Source organism: Hetaerina americana, unplaced genomic scaffold (assembly GCF_022747635.1).
Source record: "Hetaerina americana unplaced genomic scaffold, ioHetAmer1.1.p SCAF_2, whole genome shotgun sequence".
NCBI lineage: Eukaryota > Metazoa > Arthropoda > Insecta > Odonata > Calopterygidae > Hetaerina > Hetaerina americana.
Window position 1 is genome coordinate 54,719,035 of NW_027286763.1, and position 19,589 is coordinate 54,738,623.

The 19,589-nt window shown below is 42.3% G+C and overlaps 1 protein-coding gene across 3 annotated transcripts in view; it reads right to left on the reverse strand.

The window, feature by feature from the left end:
• Nucleotides 1-19,589, reverse strand: part of LOC139687588 (protein Skeletor, isoforms B/C-like) — a 262,208-nt gene that overhangs the window by 101,698 nt on the left and 140,921 nt on the right. For all 3 annotated transcript variants that reach the window (XM_071584807.1, XM_071584806.1, XM_071584805.1), the window contains one exon: nucleotides 4,270-4,407. In XM_071584807.1, the coding sequence (XP_071440908.1) occupies nucleotides 4,270-4,407 (138 nt within the window). The remainder of the gene's footprint in view (nucleotides 1-4,269; nucleotides 4,408-19,589) is intronic.

Here is a 19,589-nt window from a genome sequence, read left to right on the forward strand (position 1 = left end):
CATTCAGTGGGCTTGGTTCAGCCCGGGCGGTTTGAATGATTGGGCCACCCAGATATGCGCCATCTCGCGGGTATGAATAACCACCGATATTCCACCAAATCTCCCACCTTTCTTAATTACCCCATCATTCAAACCGCCCGGGCTGAACCAAGCCCACTGAATGCATCAATTGGCTGCCTACATATCCCCCCCACCCCCTTGTTCATTTCCTATTGGTCCCTTTATCTCTCCTTCCCCCACCTCTCCCCCGCACATCCTCTCCGCTCTTCCCCGAGAACGCCATTCTGAAGACGACAGCCGTGCTGTCGAAACGTAAATAACAAATTGTGAGTGTCCTTTCTTTGTGTCTCTATATTCTAAAAATCTACATCTGTGTTTTTTTATATATTTGTGTGTCGCCGAAGAGCGTTCCATTTCGAAGATATTTTATATTTGGCTGATATAGCCGATCAACTTTTTGTTCGCCTTCATCGTGTCGTCTGTTCCTGTTTGTCTGCCGTCGCATCGTCGCCGTGAGTGTTCTGTTCTCTCTCCTTCACCACTGTTTCTTTCCTTTTTTCTTAACTCCTTACCATTTCCTGCCTTCCCAATGAATTACCCTAACCAATTTCAACTTTGGCTGCGCCAATTCCGCATAAATGCATATAAAGTAGCCCAATATGCTAGCCATTCCGAGTTCCTCACCTCATGTTTATCTCTAGGCATCATACCCAATGGTCTCGTCATCAAAATACCTCTTTCTGGTATCCCACCTAGCCTTCACCCACACTTACACACCGTCATATTTCAACAATCACGTGATCTCACGCGTGATGTTCTATCGCACTACCTCTCTCTTTTCAGTAAACATCGGTCCAACCTTCTGTCTCTAGCCAAAATTATATCCAATTCAGCCCCTCATTTAATTCCATCACTTAATCATATACTTTCCTCGGCACTTCGAAATCTCACTCGAAGACGTGAGGGCCTCCTGAAAAAGCTCTCTACCCTCACCCAGTCTTTCTTCCGCGTGGGACTTTCCCTGCCGCTTAAACAATCGCCGCCCCCACCCGCACCTCCACCCCTTTTTCTTTCAAAACCGGATCTAGCAACCCTTTACAACCTGCCATATCCTCCGTGCAAAGCACCCGTTTTCCCCAGGCGTCAACCGAAAGAGTCCCCGACCCAGCACCCGACACCCGAAAACGGAAACAAAGTAGTGAACCTTTCGTCCGTGACCCTCGACAATAGCGAGCTTTCGCTACTAAGTAAAGGCCTCTCCTTCTCCCCCCCCCGAGAACCAACCACGTTAACATCATCACCGACACATTAAATTTCTGCCGAAATTTACGGTGGCATGCTCATTGGAAATCCCAGCCTTTCCCTTCGAACTCCCCCACCATTAACCCAGCACTTACCCGATTCCGCCCAGCCTCAGAAAACGAACCCAAACCACTCCCATCAAACCACCCAATTGAAATCTTTATCAATCTCCTTCTGACAAAGATTTCCGACAAAAAATTCATAGATTCCCTTAAGCCACCAGACAACCTTTCCCCCTCTGAGAGACAAGCTCTCAGACGTTTAACGTCAAATAAAGATATTATAATCACGACGGCGGACAAAGGGTCATCCGTTGTCGTGCTAAACAAAGTAGACTATAACGCCGAGGCATTGCGCCAATTAAATGACATTTCCTGCTATGCCCCCCTGCCCCAAGACCCAAACCCTTCTTATCAAAAGGATATTCTCTCTTTTCTTTCCAATTTCGGTCCCAAAGAAGGTCTCTCCCCCACAGACATATCCATTCTTTCACCACCTAATCCTAAGACTCCCCATTTCTATTTGCTACCCAAAATACACAAAACCAATAACCCCGGACGCCCTATTGTCTCCAGCATCAACTCACCCACAGAACGAATCTCCGAATTAATAGACCACCACCTTCAACCGATAGCCACTTCACTCCCTTCTTACATTAAAGACTCGCACCACTTTCTGGAACGTCTACACTCAATCCCAATTCCGCACAACACAACCATTCTCATGGCCACGATAGACGTCACATCTCTGTACACCTCCATTCCCCACAAAGAAGGCTTAGAAGCCCTGAAACATTACCTCTCCCTACGATCCACACCACACACCCCATCCACAGATTTCCTCCTCGAATTAAGCCAAATCGTTCTTACCAAAAATGCTTTTCAATTCAATGACAAAATATATTTACAAATAAAAGGCACTGCAATGGGCACGCGTATGGCTCCTGCATACGCCAATCTTTTTATGGGTAAACTAGAACACGACTTTCTGCAACAACAAACCCTAAAACCACTTTTCTGGGCCCGCTATATCGATGATATTTTCCTCCTTTAGTCCCACGGACGCGAAACTTTATCCTCTTTCATTTCCTCTCTCAACTCCTCCTCCTCAGTATCATTCACTTCTTCTATATCCGACTCGAATATTACCTTCCTAGATATCGATATTCACCTCCAAAACAATACGTTTCACACTTCAGTCCACATTAAACCAACCAATAAGCAACAATATCTTCATTTCGACAGCTGCCATCCTCCTCACACAAAGCGCTCCATCCCATTCTCACTCTCTATCCGTGGCTTCCGTCTCTGCAATAACACCCCCTCCCAACAGAAATACTTGGACCAGCTGCATGAATCCCTCAGAAAATGTGGGTACCCCGAAAAACTGCTAAACAGTAAAATCCTCAAACCGTCAACACAATACACTCCCCTCCCCAAACCAAACCGCCCAAAATGCCCTAATCTTATCACCACTTTCTTCCCCGGAACACACAAAATTAAACATCTAATCCGTGACCTCTTCCCAATTATCAATAACACTCAGTCCACATCACTTTTGTTCCCACACTGTCCCTCTGTTTCATTTAAACGCCCGTCGAACCTGCGAGACATCTTTAAGTCCACAAATCCAACTTCAAGCACCCCCGTCTCTCCCCCGCCCCTATCCGCACCATGCAACCGCCCACGCTGCAAATGCTGTCATCTTTTAAGACCCTCCCCCTCACTCAGTACCAACTCCCAACCACTCGCCACCTGTACCTCAAAAAATATTATATATCGCCTCTCCTGTAACTTCTGCCCTGCCTTCTACGTGGGCGACTGCACGACCGCACTTTCCCTCCGCATGAATAACCACCGATATTCCACCAAATCTCCCACCTTTCTTAATTACCCCATCCCTACTCATACCGCTTCCCACAACCAATCTTTTGACGACTGCTTCTCTGTTTCGGTTATTGAAATCCTTCCCAAATCTGCGAGTATAATAGAAGTGAGAACCCGCGAGATGGCGCATATCTGGGTGGCCCAATCATTCAAACCGCCCGGGCTGAACCAAGCCCACTGAATGCATCAATTGGCTGCCTACATATCCCCCCCACCCCCTTGTTCATTTCCTATTGGTCCCTTTACCTCTCCTTCCCCCACCTCTCCCCCGCACATCCTCTCCGCTCTTCCCCGAGAACGCCATTCTGAAGACGACAGCCGTGCTGTCGAAACGTAAATAACAAATTGTGAGTGTCCTTTCTTTGTGTCTCTATATTCTAAAAATCTACATGTGTTTTTTTATATATTTGTATATATATATATATATATATATATATATATATATATATATATATATATATGTATATATACACATACACACACACACATAGATGAGTGAGTGTTTAAGGAGCAAAAACTGCGATTTTACTACTGACGGAAATGACATGGCCGAGAAACATTGTATCTGCATTTACGGAGGTTATTTATTATTTTCACTATTAAACTACAAATTTAAAAAATTGGAAGATTGATTTACTTTGTATCACAAAACTATGTTGAAAAGACCCTCCTCCATTTTGCAATCTTCCATTTTAGAAGCCATTTATGAGCAAAAATATATAAATATTTTTGTGTAAATATTATCAAAAATAATCTGGCAGAAACCCTCATTCCATTTCAAGTCGTTGATCGTACGACTGCTAAAAATTACAAAATGATGGAGCTGTCGTAAATCTGGGCTAAATGCTTCCTTAGAAATATCAAGGTCAATCTATCCCACGGTTTTAATGCAACTTGGGCAGCAAATATGTGATCGGACACACATATATATATTTATATCAGCAAGTGGATAAATCTTTTACAACAAGCCAATAGTACCGGATCAGTCATACCGTGGATTTCATTCATCCAACAATATAATACCGTATCTTTTACTAGCACAACCCATCCTTAATATGTATGCGGGTGCAAAATTTCTCACCTGGCCCCGTGCCGTCGTACGTGAAGCCCTTGATGAAGATGGTGCTTTCATCAACTGCATAGACGGTCCCTCGAATGTTGTGCGCGTACTCCCGCAGTGGTCCAATTAACCTGCCCAGGTGGTTACGAGCCGGGAGTGCTGTAAAGTAAAAGAGATCGAGTCAGCAGGGCAGAGTAAGGTTTTTTTTACGGGATAAGAATAGTTCAATACCAAACATAGAAAACTCTGCCTCCAAAGAGGTAGTCGGTATCCGTAGAAATCCTCAACGTATGCGAAGGAATACTCAGTACTCACGGTCAGATTTTTAATAGCAAACTACAATTATTATCGTCTTGAAAATTGAACCATCGAAATTACTTTCTTTTCAAAATTCACGGAAATGATGTATATTTACTTTGACCTGTAAATTTATTCTCTATACATTTGACCTCACGTGGCATTAAGTCACTAATACGTGAAATATTTTGGCATCACCATTTAGGGCGAAGACAGAAAAATAGTATTGAAGGTGTATACAAGTATAATAGGTTTCAAAGGTCACGCAATAAAACATCCATCGTCATTTCAGAAATTTCAAATTGAAAACCAATTTACGAAATTCGATGCCTCCAGGATTAAATTCTAAATACATAAATTAATAATTCGACATGTCATACATTCAAAATACATATACATTTTATGGTATAGCATGCCAAAAACATATTTATCAGGTGGAGTGTGAACTACCGCGATTTTGCAAGTCATCTTCTCAGCTGGTAAGAAAGGAAGACAGATAACATTTTTTCTCGAATTGTGTACATTCGGCTACACTTACTTAGCTTTTACTCCAGCAAATCCCAGTCTACAAATGTTCACAATATATTTGTTATAGATCTATTCTAACAGTAATTTAAATGAAAACAATAAAACACTTGATTCAAGTTTTGGCGTTGTAATTTTTAGCGAAATGCACATTGTTGCAAATAATGTCAATGTTAGCTTAACAAGAGTAAAAGCATTGCTTATTCTATCGATGCGTATGCTATCGAAGTGTTTGGTATGTGTTTCTTATGCATGCGCTGCTTTGTAGATATTCCTCTTCTTCACAAATACAATAGATCTGTTCTAAAAGAATGTTCTAGCGAGAGTGTTGATATCAAAATGCGTACCTAAGTGGATATGGAAAACCCCACTACATTACGCGCAAATGCGCCCATTCCAGTCCTTCTATATGAGACCCCTAGGTGGTTGTCGGCTGTCATGGTGTCACAAAATACAAATGCATGAACTGTATGCCTACTCGTATAATCCTCCGTGCGTCGACTGAGGTTTTTGCGTGTGTGTATGTGTATACACACACGCAAATATATATATATATATATATATATATATATATATATATATATATATATATATATATACACACACATGGGAAAAAGATATAAGGAAAATGGATAGGAACACACAAAAGATGAACATGGGAGTGGGGGGGAAGGAAGGCGGAATCGAGCAGATCACAAGTGCAAAAATATTTCCTTGACCAAGACTTGAACCACGGATCTTTCGACTTGCCGGGCCGAATCCCACCTCTCCTGTGTTCGTCTTTTATGTATATTCCTATCCCTTTCCCTTATATCTATTTCCATGTGAACGAATATTTATATATATATATACACACACAAACACATTTATTTACATGTACATATATATATATATATATATATATATATATATATATATTATGTATATATATATGTGTATATATACATATATATACACATATGTGTGTGTGTGTGCACGAACCCTTTGCCATATACCCAACTCTTGCTCCTACATGGCTTGGCAACGCCCGAAAGCAAATGAAAACGTATTGAATATATTTCCGTCAGCTTCCTACCCTTCGCTTCTCACATAATCCTCCTCCTCCGTGCCCTTCCCGTCCTCCCCGTCTCCATGGTGCGCGACCCCTAATGCGCCTCCCCCTCCTTCCCTCTCGACCCTTTCTCCTCACTCCCCGACCCCCTCCGAAAGCCCGGTTCCCCGAATTCTTACAAAGGAGTACGAACGACCCACTCGACATCCTTAGAAAAAAATGACGAAGGACTGAACGGGGAGGGTTTGCCCCTGAACTGTTGAATGCCGTGAGCAGAGTGAGCGAGAAAGGGGCATTTTGGAAGTCCCAGTCCACTCCACGCATTTGGGTGCCTTGCATTCTTTTCCTGTAAATGGATGCCAATTTGACCCTCAACGGCGGACACTGCGCGGGATGAAATAAAGAAGGAAGGCAGAAAATTGCGGAGTAGCTTCGTCAAGCTCAAAGAAAACCATTCAAACGCCGAAAATAATTAGAAGACCCACAGGTATCAACCCGAAGGTTTTGTTGATTGGAGAAGTAGGGATTACTGCGTACTAAGCCCTAAAACCACCGTGTGAGAAATCACAAGTCACGGTGGCTGGAGGGGGCTGGAGGGGGCTGGGGTGAGAGGTGGGGAGGAGGGGTTAAAAAGATTTTTTCCCTGTTCCGCTCTTGATTTCCCCCGAAATATTGGGTACTCTAAAAATCACTTAGCACGTTTGAAAATCTTCGAGTGACCAAAGTTACCCGGCCACTCCGGTCATTTGTCGCTAACACTGAGTTCACCAGGATACACTCTTAATAGTGTGCCTCCTAATGCATAATTTCTATTCTCGAATTTTTCCCGATTTTTCCGTCGGTTATGACCTCATTTTCCCCGATTTCCCTTGCTATTGGATCATCCCTCATCGCCTTCGTCAGTCTCTGGAATCGCTGCCGTCCGTCCTGCCTACAGGTTTTGTTTTATGACTGGGCCTGGACTCACGGTGGCCTGTGGCAAAGGAACTTCGTCTTCTTCGAGGATTCCCTATGCATATTTCAATACGATTCCCGCACAAAAATTCAGCTATTTCACATCAAACATTAATTTTTGCATATAGTACATGATTCCCGATTCACACATCATATTCCCGAATTTTTCTAGAAATTCGACCTTCTCCCCCAAATATTTGGGAGAAATATTGCAATTCCAGAATTTTATCCGATTTCTCCGTTCGAGTGATCACCCGAAACAAGCAAGCAATCCAAAATTTCTGAATGGTCGCGCGGAAAAGACAAAAATAATACAGTGAAATCCGGTAGGCCGGTGACGCAGCACGCAGTCGAGTGCTCGTTCTCCCACACTCCACTCAAAATGGTATTCGCTTTCCAATGCTTGGAAAACATTCGCTCCCACACGAGCGTGTCCCGGCCCAGGACCTCACACGGTGCCTCCGCCGAGTCACGGGCACATTCCAATCGTTGGATCGGTCCTCTACCCAACGCGCGCTCACTGGCCAGACAGACGGCAAGGCCTGAAACGGGCTCGCTCAATGACTGCACCATGCGGGGATCGAGATATTTTCGGGGCACGGAAAATAATCCGAGACTATATGAAGGCTCTCGGAGAGAGAGGGATTAGGCCGGGAAAGAGGGAGAGAGATAGAGTGTGGGAGAGAGGGCGGAATGAATGAGAGACGGTAGATGAAGAAGAGAGATGGTGAAGAAAGGAGAGAAATCGAATGGGGAGAGGAGAGGGAAGGAGGAGATCCCGTGTTAGCGAGGGAGAGAGGATAAAAGAGCGAGGGGAATGAGAGAAGGAAGTGATAGATAGGTGGTTAGACGATCGACTTCATGCGATCGAAATTGAGACTATATGGAACCACTCCTTACACTTCACTCTCTCTCCCTCTCTCTCACACACAAGAGGGGAGAGAGAAGCAGCGAGGGATGGTATGGGGAAATGTTTTGCGGGGAAGGCGAAGGGAGGGTGAGAAGAGAGCTCAATGGGGGAGAGGACAGGAGGCTAGGGGTGCGGCGCGCCCGATCCTGGGGGTGGGGGTGGAGAGAGATGCTGTGGGGAAGGGGAGCTGGGGACGACGATGTGATGGCGGGGGGAAAGGAGGGAGGAAAGGAAGGGAGTGGGTGAGAGACGCGAAAAAAAGGCGGAATGAATACGATCGGGGGAAGGCAGAAAGAAGGAAGGAGACGCCTTGTACGCTCGTGTGTGTGTGCGAGAGAGAGTGTGTGAGTGAGTGGGGATGGAGGAGTGGGAAAGAGGTCCTTTTGAAGGGATCTGTGATCGGAATTGAATTTGAAGCCGTGACGAGAATACACATCTCGTTGAAAGAATGAGGGGAAGGATATTTAGACGGTGCGCGCTCCGAAAAGAATGTGTGACCAATTCGATAGTCGAATTGCATTTCATCCGGCTTTTTCGAATAATGCTACTTTTATTCGGAACTTTGCTTGATTTTGTTGATGCCGATTCCATTTGCGGAATGAAGAATGAGGGCTGAATGGGGGTGGGGAACTCGGAACCAGTTGACGATAGTACTATGAAAAATTTGAGCGGGGAATATATATATATGTATACCCACACACATATACATGTATACACACACACACGTGCATACACACCAAGCATTCGTCGCCATATAGGTGGCGATAATCGAAATTAAAATAAACGAAAATCAAAAAAAGTATACGTTTATAATAATGAGGTTTAATAAAACTCGAATCAACACAATTACGGACATTTCTAAGCCTCATGCGGTGAAACGATGGTTTAAAATCAACGACAGACACGGATAGTACTATTTAATGATTTACTCTTTGCGATCTCAGAGCAAAGTTCAACGCCTTGGCGCATTAATAAGATGTACAACAATTGCCCATAAAATTTGTACACATGATGATGATATAAAGTGGTTAAAAAGTGCATTGTTTATAAAGAATAACTATGTAAACAGTACTATCTGTGTTTGACTACGAGATGAAGTATAATTTTATATCATTTGACTATAAATTTCAAAGCACTTTTCCTGGGAACATAAATTCAGTTTTAATTAACTACTTCGAGACATACATCGGGTTCATTATATCATCCTGTATCATTTCACAAATTACTATAAATGATGCTGGGTAGAAGAGAAAGTATCGGATGCCCGAATATGAAAGGTTAAGATATTTTCTGAAAATGTTAATCTCATTTTGTGGACAATTAGAGACACAGCTAATATATGATTCCTTTCACCAATATCAATTGATCAATATTTCATTTAATAAAATAGTGAGTACCTGCAAATAATAGTAGCAGAGTATATACATAAGATTGCCTAATGAAACAATTGTTAGCCGAGGCACACGATATTTTTTCAGATGATTCTAATAATCGCAAAGCAATATGTTTCTTCGCCTCTTTTAAGGGTATGAATATCCTTCATTGACGCTTTGATCAAAATAACAATAACTAGCTCGACCGAAGGGATTCGAGGACCTCATTTCTTTTCGCTTACATATTGGCCTGACAGAGCTTATAAAAGAGTCATTGAAGTGCGGACGCGATAATTTGTACCGGTGGCGAATCAATTCCTCAGCGCGACGTCTCGTCCACACGGAACCTGAGTTATTCCTCTCCGTGCGGTATGCGAAATTCGTCGGCTTCAGCGAAAGGTGGTGGTCGTCATGACCGCCACGTCCTAAGCCCCCTCCATCATCCCCCATGCTTCGATCTCTCTTTCCTTTCGCTCCCCTTCCTCCCCCCAACCTCGGTGAATTCCCACTTTCCCCCATCACCCCTCCCCCCAGGAACGACCCGTCCCTCACTCTACTTCATCCACCACTCCCAAAACCTGGGTTTCCACGGCCCAACCCACCCCCCCTTCCGTCCTCGGAATTTCTCTCGTTATTCTCGAACGCCACTCTGTCCCTCCCCGCAAAGTATCGCACGTCGTTACCGGGAACCCTTGTTCGGTTACCGTTTTCACGAGGAATAAAGACTGCCTTCGGTTAGACAATTTCTGCAGCGAGAAGAATACCAGGACCACGATGAAAATTTAAAAGGGGTATAGGGACGTCCCCTGTAATACCATTTCTTGATTCTCAAGGCGAAGAATGGTTCAAGTCCCGACCCCTTTGGTCTCCGAGAACTTTTACCAGTCCCCTCATTTGCGTCGCGGAAAATTGTCTCGTCGACGTCAATGAATAACTGATTGAATTTTTGTCCGCATTCAATCAGGAGGGGTGATATGGAAATCGAAAGGTGCCAAAGTCTCCTGTATCTGTCAGAAGTTGTGCATTGAAAGGGACAAAGAAGTTTATTGTTAAAGAAACAAGCAAATTGTTTCACAAATTTCCTAGACAAACATAATAACGAGACGAATCATTTAAAAAAGACGTTCAATAGAACTCAGTTATGTCTTTAATAACAGTAGTTCATAATGCTAGCATTACCGAAAATGTATCAAATGTACAACAGATAAAGGATTCATAAAATGCTACAGTGAAGTACTGAAGTAAATCACACTCTTTTATTTGATTAAATTTGTTAATTGGCAATTGGCTACGCCATGCCTCGATCGCGGTTCTGATGACAAATGGTGGAGAAAAAGACATCTCTTAGGAAATCATCTTATTTCCTTCTTACATCTTACCTCCGTGCTTCGATATTATTCGTAAACTGCTTCTCATAGTTCATTAATCCTTGGCTTTCCTCCGTAATGCTACCTTCCATGCTTCCTTCAATATTGGTCTCAAGTTTGCTTCAGTAGCCTATAATTGTTTTTTTTTAACTGAGCTAGTTTTAAAGAGGAAACGGCGCGAAGGGTATGTCGTATTCACGTCGGTAATGGTGTCGTACCATAGCGAAGAAGCTCCGTGAAGTGGTCGGGTCTCGCAGGGGAAACAGACTGGACATGTATGAGAACGGTCCCTCGCAACCGTTGAATTTTCTCCTACCGCCCATCATTCAACGCACCATGCGGCAGGCTTTGAACAAACGAGGAGGTTTTGGCCAATGCAGAGCAGGGACGGCCGTGGTTGAAAAGGGAGGAGGTAAAGGGAGAGAAAGGGGAGAGGGGACAGGAAGAGGGCGATCAGGATTTTGTGGGGCGTCGATGGGAAAGCGATGAAAGGACCTCGTGCAAATGCGAGAGTGACTGGGGAAGCCAAAAAGCGGACGATTCGCCGCGCGCGGTTGATATGTATTCGATGGGGGAATTATATAAATTCCCTCCTATGGAAACGTTGGGCGTCAGTGTTTACCTCGACTGTCCATGTATGCAGACTGGGACATAGAGGACATTTCGGGCAAAACGACTACCTCTGCAGGAAATGTGGCATCACGTAGCTCTTCGGGTATTATCCGTCCGTGGGTCTAATACACTAATCGTTCGATCGACGCTAGTGCGCATGCTCGTCTGGTACATCAAGATATAAGCAGATGTGGTCGATACTTCCACGATGTCAACCCAGACAAGATATACAAATCCCGTCAAAAGTAATTTTTTACGCACCGAAATAATGTATATGGATAAACTAGATTCGAGCCTGCGATATTTTGGTCAAGTATCAAGAGCATTACCGACTAATCTAAATGGGTCTCTAAAAGTGAATGAATTTATTTTCAGGTGTTTTTCTCCAGGATGCAATGTCCAGAAATATTAGGTCAGAAAAAACATTTAAATATCATCGTCATGAGATTGTAATTTACAGAGGAAACCAGAGGATTATTTAATTGGTCAAACGCTCTGCTGATTCAAGTTGATGACTGGTAAGTAATTAAAGAAATTCTTAAGCTTGTAAAAGAATGAAACTATGAACTATGACCATGTCTGACACCAAAATACAATATCGGATAAGCAAACAAGCACGGATATGTTGCGAAAAGTAATGTTCACGCATTGCAATTTTTAAAATGTTGCTATAGATAGAGCAGGGTGATTTATAGGGCTGTCATCAATAGATGTCAAGTATTCCGTATCAAACCTTCTAGAAATTCCTAACAAAGAATCACAATACGTTAGAGCGTAAAAGTTTGAAAAACAATGAGCAAAATATAAGGCGGTGGCCGTTTTTAATTTTTTTTTATTCTAGTTAATTGGAAGCCGTATCCTCCTCACATATCCTCGATTCCCCCTCCTCGCACTTTCTTTTTCTCTTCGACAACCAACCCTCGTCCCCTTCATTCGGGCCCTTCTGCATCGATGAATGTCTCGTCAGCACACCCCCTGCCCATTCCCCGAGAGAGAGAGAAAGGGAAGTGCCTCACCCCAGCCACGCGCGGCGGGACGAACCGATCAGCATTTGGTCGATTAATTCCATGAATCAACACAAAGTGAGAGAAAGAGAGTTGGGAGGAAGAGAGGTAAATAGAAAGAGACCACTGTTTTAGGCCTTTTTTGCCAACGTCGTCATTATTGTCATAGTAGAATGGCACTAGGACGTTTCGCAGGTCTGCCTGCGTATGGAATGATGGTATTCTTATTTTACGAAGACTGGACGGTATGATAACATGAAGTTAGTGATTAAGAATGAGAATGTTTGAAAATAAGTCACCCAGGTCATATATCCAAGGATTAGATCAAAGGGGAGATTTCAATTTTTCCACCGTAAGAGATACATTTTGCACTGAGAGAAATGTGCTCAGGACTCTTTAACAATGTTGCAACAGTTTTTCCTGTCGATGCATCTAACTGTAACCCAATTTATACTTGCCATATGCACTAATTGATGCAGGAAATAGCATTTTTCGTCTGAATCACTGAGTAGTTCTTTTGAAATTAATTTATAAATTTCATTAAATCCTTGGAAAGAATGATTTTTTAAAGGAATGTTTAAAGTACAGGCAAGATTTATTAAATAAGTGAAAGATTTTTTATTTTTTTAAAGACTTTTGGAATTTCTTATCCTCGGCGTAACTTTATGGAATTTGCACAGAATATTTAAATGAATTGAGTAACTAGGAATTCCACACACCCTACGTGTGTTTGGGATTACAAAGTTACTTATTTCATTTTAAAGGCTTTTAAATTCATTGACCACGCACGTCTTGCAAGCACGTCAACGTCTTGAAAAGCACGACTTGCTTACGTCTATAGTGTCATAGAAAAATTTACTGAAATACTAGTATAATTATCTTCCGTAAGACGTAATTATGGCATAATAAATCAGGAAAAATGCCAGCGGCTATAAATTCAAATGAAATTGATGTAAAATGTCCTTCTAAGCAACAAATCAACGAACTGACCAGAATTAAATTAAATGGAAAACGTTAAACTGAAAATAATGACAATTAAAAGGAACTGTAGGAAAGTCCGTGACCTTTACCATAATGGTGCCATCTATTTATGTGTACCAAAATAAAGAAATTTCAAAGAAAATTACCTTCAAAACAGTGAAAAGCTAACAAAAGGACTATATAGTTATTAAAACTAGAAAGATAAGGGCAGGGTAAATATGACATAAAATCAATCCTGGGTGGGAATACTTAAATAAGTATGCGCTGGGACATTTCGTGGCAAACAGAAAAGTTACCAACTCCTTGTATACATATGAATGATGTTAGGGCTGATTAACGTTACACGGTTTCACAACGAAAAATAACATTAGTGGTTGAAGAATTTGAGGGAAAGTATTAGGATCAGCTGCAAAGAGGCACATAAATCACCAAGATGTTAAAGTTGAGAAGGCAAGTCCATCTAAGAAGAAGAATGCGGGGACGTGATGTCATTGAAAGAACAGCAAAGTGCAGAAGGAAGAAAATGAGTGAAACTTGAGCAAAAGAATAAGCGACGAGCTTTACAATGGAGGGATGAGTTGTGGAGGTAGGGCAAAGTCTGTTACGATGGCGAGCAAGTTAGACAATAAGTTTGCAACGATGGAGAGTGGGTCGGACAATACCCGAAAAAATACAGGAAGGAAGGGAGGACGAGATCATACAATAGGGGAAAAAATTGGAAAGAAATTAAATAAAGTGGTAGAAGAAGAGTGAAAGGAAACAAAGCCGATAGAAAATTTAAAGAGATGGAGAGAGAGAGAGAAAATTAAACATTGCAGAAATTAACCTCGCGAGGCGCATGGTGAAGAATAGTTTTAAAAAAGAGCACACAGGTATAAAATGGAATGAATCAAGGAGAGAAAGGACGCGAGGGGCGCGTGAAAGGACCGCAACAAAGGGAGGCTGCCACGAACAGACCCGCGCACGGGACCACATTAATGGCTCCTCTCGCGAAGGAGAAGGGGGAGGGGGGCGAGTGGGGGCAGTGAGGGATCCCCCAGGGTCACTCAGAGGCCTCCTGATTTAATTTCCCTTTTTCCACTCCGACCTCGCCACTCGTTCTCGGAATAAAGCGAACGTAAAAAAAATAAAAATAAACTAAATCCTCCCCACCCTCTCTCGACTCCCCCTCCCATTCTTCCCTCGATAAAATTCTCCCTCCCCCTCAAATCGTCCCCCCCTCCCCCAACCCAAGCTGTCGACTCCTATGCAACCCCCGGCCCCGTAGATCCCCCCCCCACGGTCTTCGCGTCCGTCTCCTTCCGACTCGCACCGCATTCCCCTCCACGCGTCAGACGTGCCGCGGTTCCCGACCGCTCCTCCCCCCGGGATCGCTCGCGCCTTCGCAAGGGGCAAGGCTGGTTCTTCTCGTGTTTCCGCTGTGGGAGGGACATGGAGGGTGATGAAGTCGTATTTGTTTCGGTTTCCGTGGTTTTCAATTATTTTAGAGCCACTGGGTTTGCCTCACGATAAATAAGTCATGGACATTTCCACGAAGGCTTCCGTGTTGATGTAAAGAACTCTGGGCCAGATGATTCTGACTTTATCGCCAGCGAAATCGTCATCCATTCATATGAACAATCGCGGAAGTAACCCGAAAAATGTGCTATTAAGTAAAATAATGTTCATATCCGGTACAATGTACGTACGTACCATGATCCAAACTGCACGTACAGGTCAACCTGATAAAGCCACGATGATAACTAAAACAAACAGTCATCTATATTTATGATATTCAAAGTCACCATTTAATATCGTCATATTATAACAAAAGGAGCCCTTCACAATAATTTCCACACGGACAAGGTGCAATTTTGCTTTTAAAAATACGCAATTTTAGATGTATGAATCAATGAATAATTTAATGATAAGGAAACAAAGCTTAATTTTTACCCTATGTAGCATAAACGGAATTCTAGTCACATTCTATACAGCCAAGGAAATAAACAGCAACAGCGAAATTAAAAGTGGTCAATATCTTACACTTAGAATGGAATGCGTAGGATCAGGTTTTGTTTAAGTTTTCTCGGTAACTAACTTACTATTGGGAGACGATAATAAGTCTACGCCGCGAACCTTCTTTTCGACGAGGGGGGGAAAGACTAAGCGATAACATACGCCGCCCCATGGGGTGACGTATGAAGTTTCGTGCAGGTGACAGTGATTTATAAAGTCCCGTCATTCATGAATACGCGCCCCGAAAGGAATCCTCTTTGCGACGTGGAGATAAAAAGAGAATAAATCAAAACGAGGAGGGGGGGGGTGTGTGGGGTAGGGTATTAAAAACCGTTACCATGATTTTACCGCGCCCAGAACACGTGTGGCGGCGATGAACCCGCGGAAGTGAAATCCATTCAAGAGAGTGTCGGGTAACCGCATAATGGACATGACGACATAAATCGCCTCATTCCATGCCGTCATAAACGAAGGTTTAAAAAAAAAGAAAAACGAGGATTGCACGCAACGGTACCTACCGCGCGGGTCGGCGACCAGTATGACCCAGAACTCTTCGGAGGCCAATTTGACGCTAATTCGTGGTGCGAGGAGGGAACTTTTATTTTTACGACGTAAGCCAAGAACCCTCAAAGACGTGGCCCCAAAATGTATGGATTCCTTTGTACCGGATATTCAGCTTTATTTTGGGAAGGTGAGTGTAAGCACTCGATGGAGTCAATAAAGGATTCCGATAGTTAAGTGACAAAAATTTATTCATAACGGACCTCAAGATACTGTTGGAGAATCACCCTTTGCGGTTCTGTTCAAGGGCTCTTGCGAATAGAGGGAAGGAAAGCGCAATTGGCGGAAACTCGTTGGTCATCTTTGTCGTTTTTCTTAATATTTACTCGGTTTTTCCCCTCGACTCATTGGTCATAAAACCAAAATAAAATAAATACCCACATAACAGTTTCAGGTTTAACTTCGTGAAATTCCTTCATTATGAGGGTAAAAAGAAACAACACTTCCACAATAAATATTTAATATTTCACGACCAAGGTTTCGATTATGCGCATCATCGAAACTATGGTCGTGAAATATTAAATCTTTACTGTGGAAGTTTCAAGTTTCTTTTAATCCTCATAAATATCCACAGTTTTAAGAGGGCAATGGAAATGACGAGCGAGTAAACCGCAGCCCTTGAGAATATCTCAACAAATAGATTTACATACCTCGAGCTACAAAGAAGAAGACCTCTTATTTCCTACCCGAAATTCATTAAAGAAGCGAGAATCGTCATCAAACATTGCACAAACTTGCTCTCTAAATACAATTAATTCAAATTAGTGACAAGTTTCATCCCCTTGACGATGACCATTGGTTTGGTGTTTTAGGTAATCATCCCTTTTTATATCTTCTCTATTACAAAACAGGTTTTTTATGTTTTACTTATTTTAAATGAACTAAATTACCTGCCACGATGTTCCTTATCGGTTTAGTAATTAGTTTAATTACTGAATTGAAAAATACGTTAATTTGCCTGCAACTGGTTGACGACTTCAGATTCGGTTGTTCCCTACCGATAGGGTTCGTTATCTACCTCTTTCCATCTTCTCTTGATGTAGGTCAAATTGTCATTAAAGTCGATACGGTCAAGGCTAGCACTAATGTAAAAATAATTTAGCACTGCTTATTACAGAAAATATCTATATATGCCGCCAGATATCCAAAACTACGATCCCTTCCGTAAAATAGAGAGGAAAAATTTACGACAGTGTGTTTTACATCCCTTTCTACATTAACTCAGCAGAGAAGTTTACTGTTTAATGGACAGCTTTAGAAAACAACTATTACGAGTACCGATTTTTCGTGTTGGCACGCCGTGTTTCTTATGTGCGGGAACATTCGTCTTCTGGATTTAATCGGAAATGAGATAAAAAAACTTGGGGATTGAAATTACGGTAATGGGTTTTTAATGCTTGACTTTGGGATCCATGCTCCTATTCTTGATTCTTCGTATTTTACTTATCCCAGCCCAGGGTATCCAGCAAGGGAACGAGTTAATTATGAAAATCTATGAGTTTCTGCTCAATTTGATACAGAGTTACTTGAAGCATGTACCTATATGCGTGAAAAACGGTATTATCTCAAGATAAAACAGAAAAAAAGAGAAAATTCGTGTTTTGTACCCCATAAAATTTATTTTAAAAGTTGATGGTCGATTTTCTTTTGGCAAATGTTTATCACGCAGAGTTTTACGCCTTCATGCACATAAATACAATGTCGGGAATAAAGTAACAATATAGTACTATACATTTATTTATTAAGGCATTAAATAAAGAATTGGGTTACGCACAGAAGCAATTACGAAGAGACAAGAGTGGATGACAAGCATCACGCAATAAAGACTTAAAGAAAAGACGTGAAAACTTGGAGCGCAGTTTTTCGTTCGTAGCTCGGAAACGTGGTCGTTGAGGCAAGAGGATTGGCAGGTGAAATTGGAGGATTTTGAGATATGGGTACTGAGAAAAATTGAAAAAATTAAATAGACGGCAAGAAAATAAGTGATGAAGTTAAGGTAGGTATGAATGGGAAGAAAAACTATTGTGGGGATAAATTCTAAGACGGCAGGAAATGTTGATGAGAAGGATATCTAAGAGGCAATGAGATACTTGAAGACGGCAATAGAGGCGAGAATGCTCAGAAAGCAAGGTGGCGAGAGGAAAAGAATAGGTATTTTGGATTGAAGTAAGGGAAGTAGAAATAATACCGAGCTAAAGAATGAGAAGCTCTAATAGGTAGAATGGGATCAAAGGCTACCATGTTCAGTAAGCTATGACTTAGGAGTACAGTATGTAAAGTGCTCTGACAAGTCAAAAGCCTATCCTACATTGGCACACTACTGCTACTAATAGAAATACTTATTTATCAACCACATAAAGGAGGCAAAGATGGACTTCAAGAAAAACGTAATAAAAGTATCTAGGATCGAATATAAGACAACAGAGAAACAATACATTTGCCTCAAGAGTACTATGCCAATAATCCAGTCATTACTATTCAAAACTCGTTAGAACGAATCGGCTGGAATCAGATATCCTGGTTCGTGAGATTATGAGTCGTATGAGTTATACTTATAGTTATTACCACTTATAGTTATTTCGTAAAAATCAGCTACCGGTGGTGTAATTTCTGTTCACCACAGACGGAATTTGCGCTTAAAATGTTACGACAAACGAGGACACTAAATATAATTCCAACGCCTTTTCATGTATTTAATTTCTTTTTGTGGCACCTATTTATGGCTAATACCGGTTTGCGATGGCCGCGATGCTAAGGATAGTTAAATAATATCATTGACTCAATCAGAAAACTAGTTATGTTTGTTCTAAGGGCGAGGAATGTTCAAGTTATATCGCTTTTCCTCAAATGACGGGTGGCTCTAACCATAAATACAGGCCCGTATACCCAAACTCCAAAAGTTAACACTGAAAAACACTCCTGTGGCAATCTGTAGCGTGGCATTCATTTAGACATGCTCAACTGCTTTGCTCGCTCAAGGCTTTCTCTCCTTAACTCTTTCATTCCGTTTGCTTCTCTCAAAGGCCTCGTCCCTCTCTCCTTCCGACAACTTCCCTCCATCGACATCTGCCGGTTCAAAACCATTCCGAGAAGTTGTGAGTCTCACTGCACTGACTACTAACAAGCAAGCATTCCTCTCCCCTAGCTCCTCCCTCTCCCTCCCTCCTACAATTCCTTCCTTAACCCCTTCCCCACCGCCTTCACTATGCACCGCGAGGAAAATCGCATTTCGGACGCAGGATTATTGGCGCGTGCACTTGAACAATGTACGAGGGGGAAAAATTACCTTTTATTTGAATTAATGGGCAACCCACTTCCTCTCTTCATCATCGAAAGCGAAAATATCATCTAACGCGTCCGCGACAGATGTTTAGTCGAAATGAATCACTGCCACAACATGTGCATGGATTAAGGAAGTAATAGCAAAGGTCCCCTCAAGGCTCGCATCGCGGCTCGTTTTGTTGAACGATAATACGACCAAAATTTGGCTCGAACGATTCTTCTTGAGGTGGGTGGAAGCGTGAAAAAGACACGCCAAGTTTTCTTTAGTGAATGGCTATAACTTCTAATTAAAGGCGACATGCGACTCTCTTCGATCCTCATGGTATTGAATTGAGTCATTAATGGTGGTGAGAAAGTCACACCTTAAACTAAAAAACCAACTCGAAATGTTTGGAGCAACTTCATTGTCAGTCCTCGATCCCTATGTCC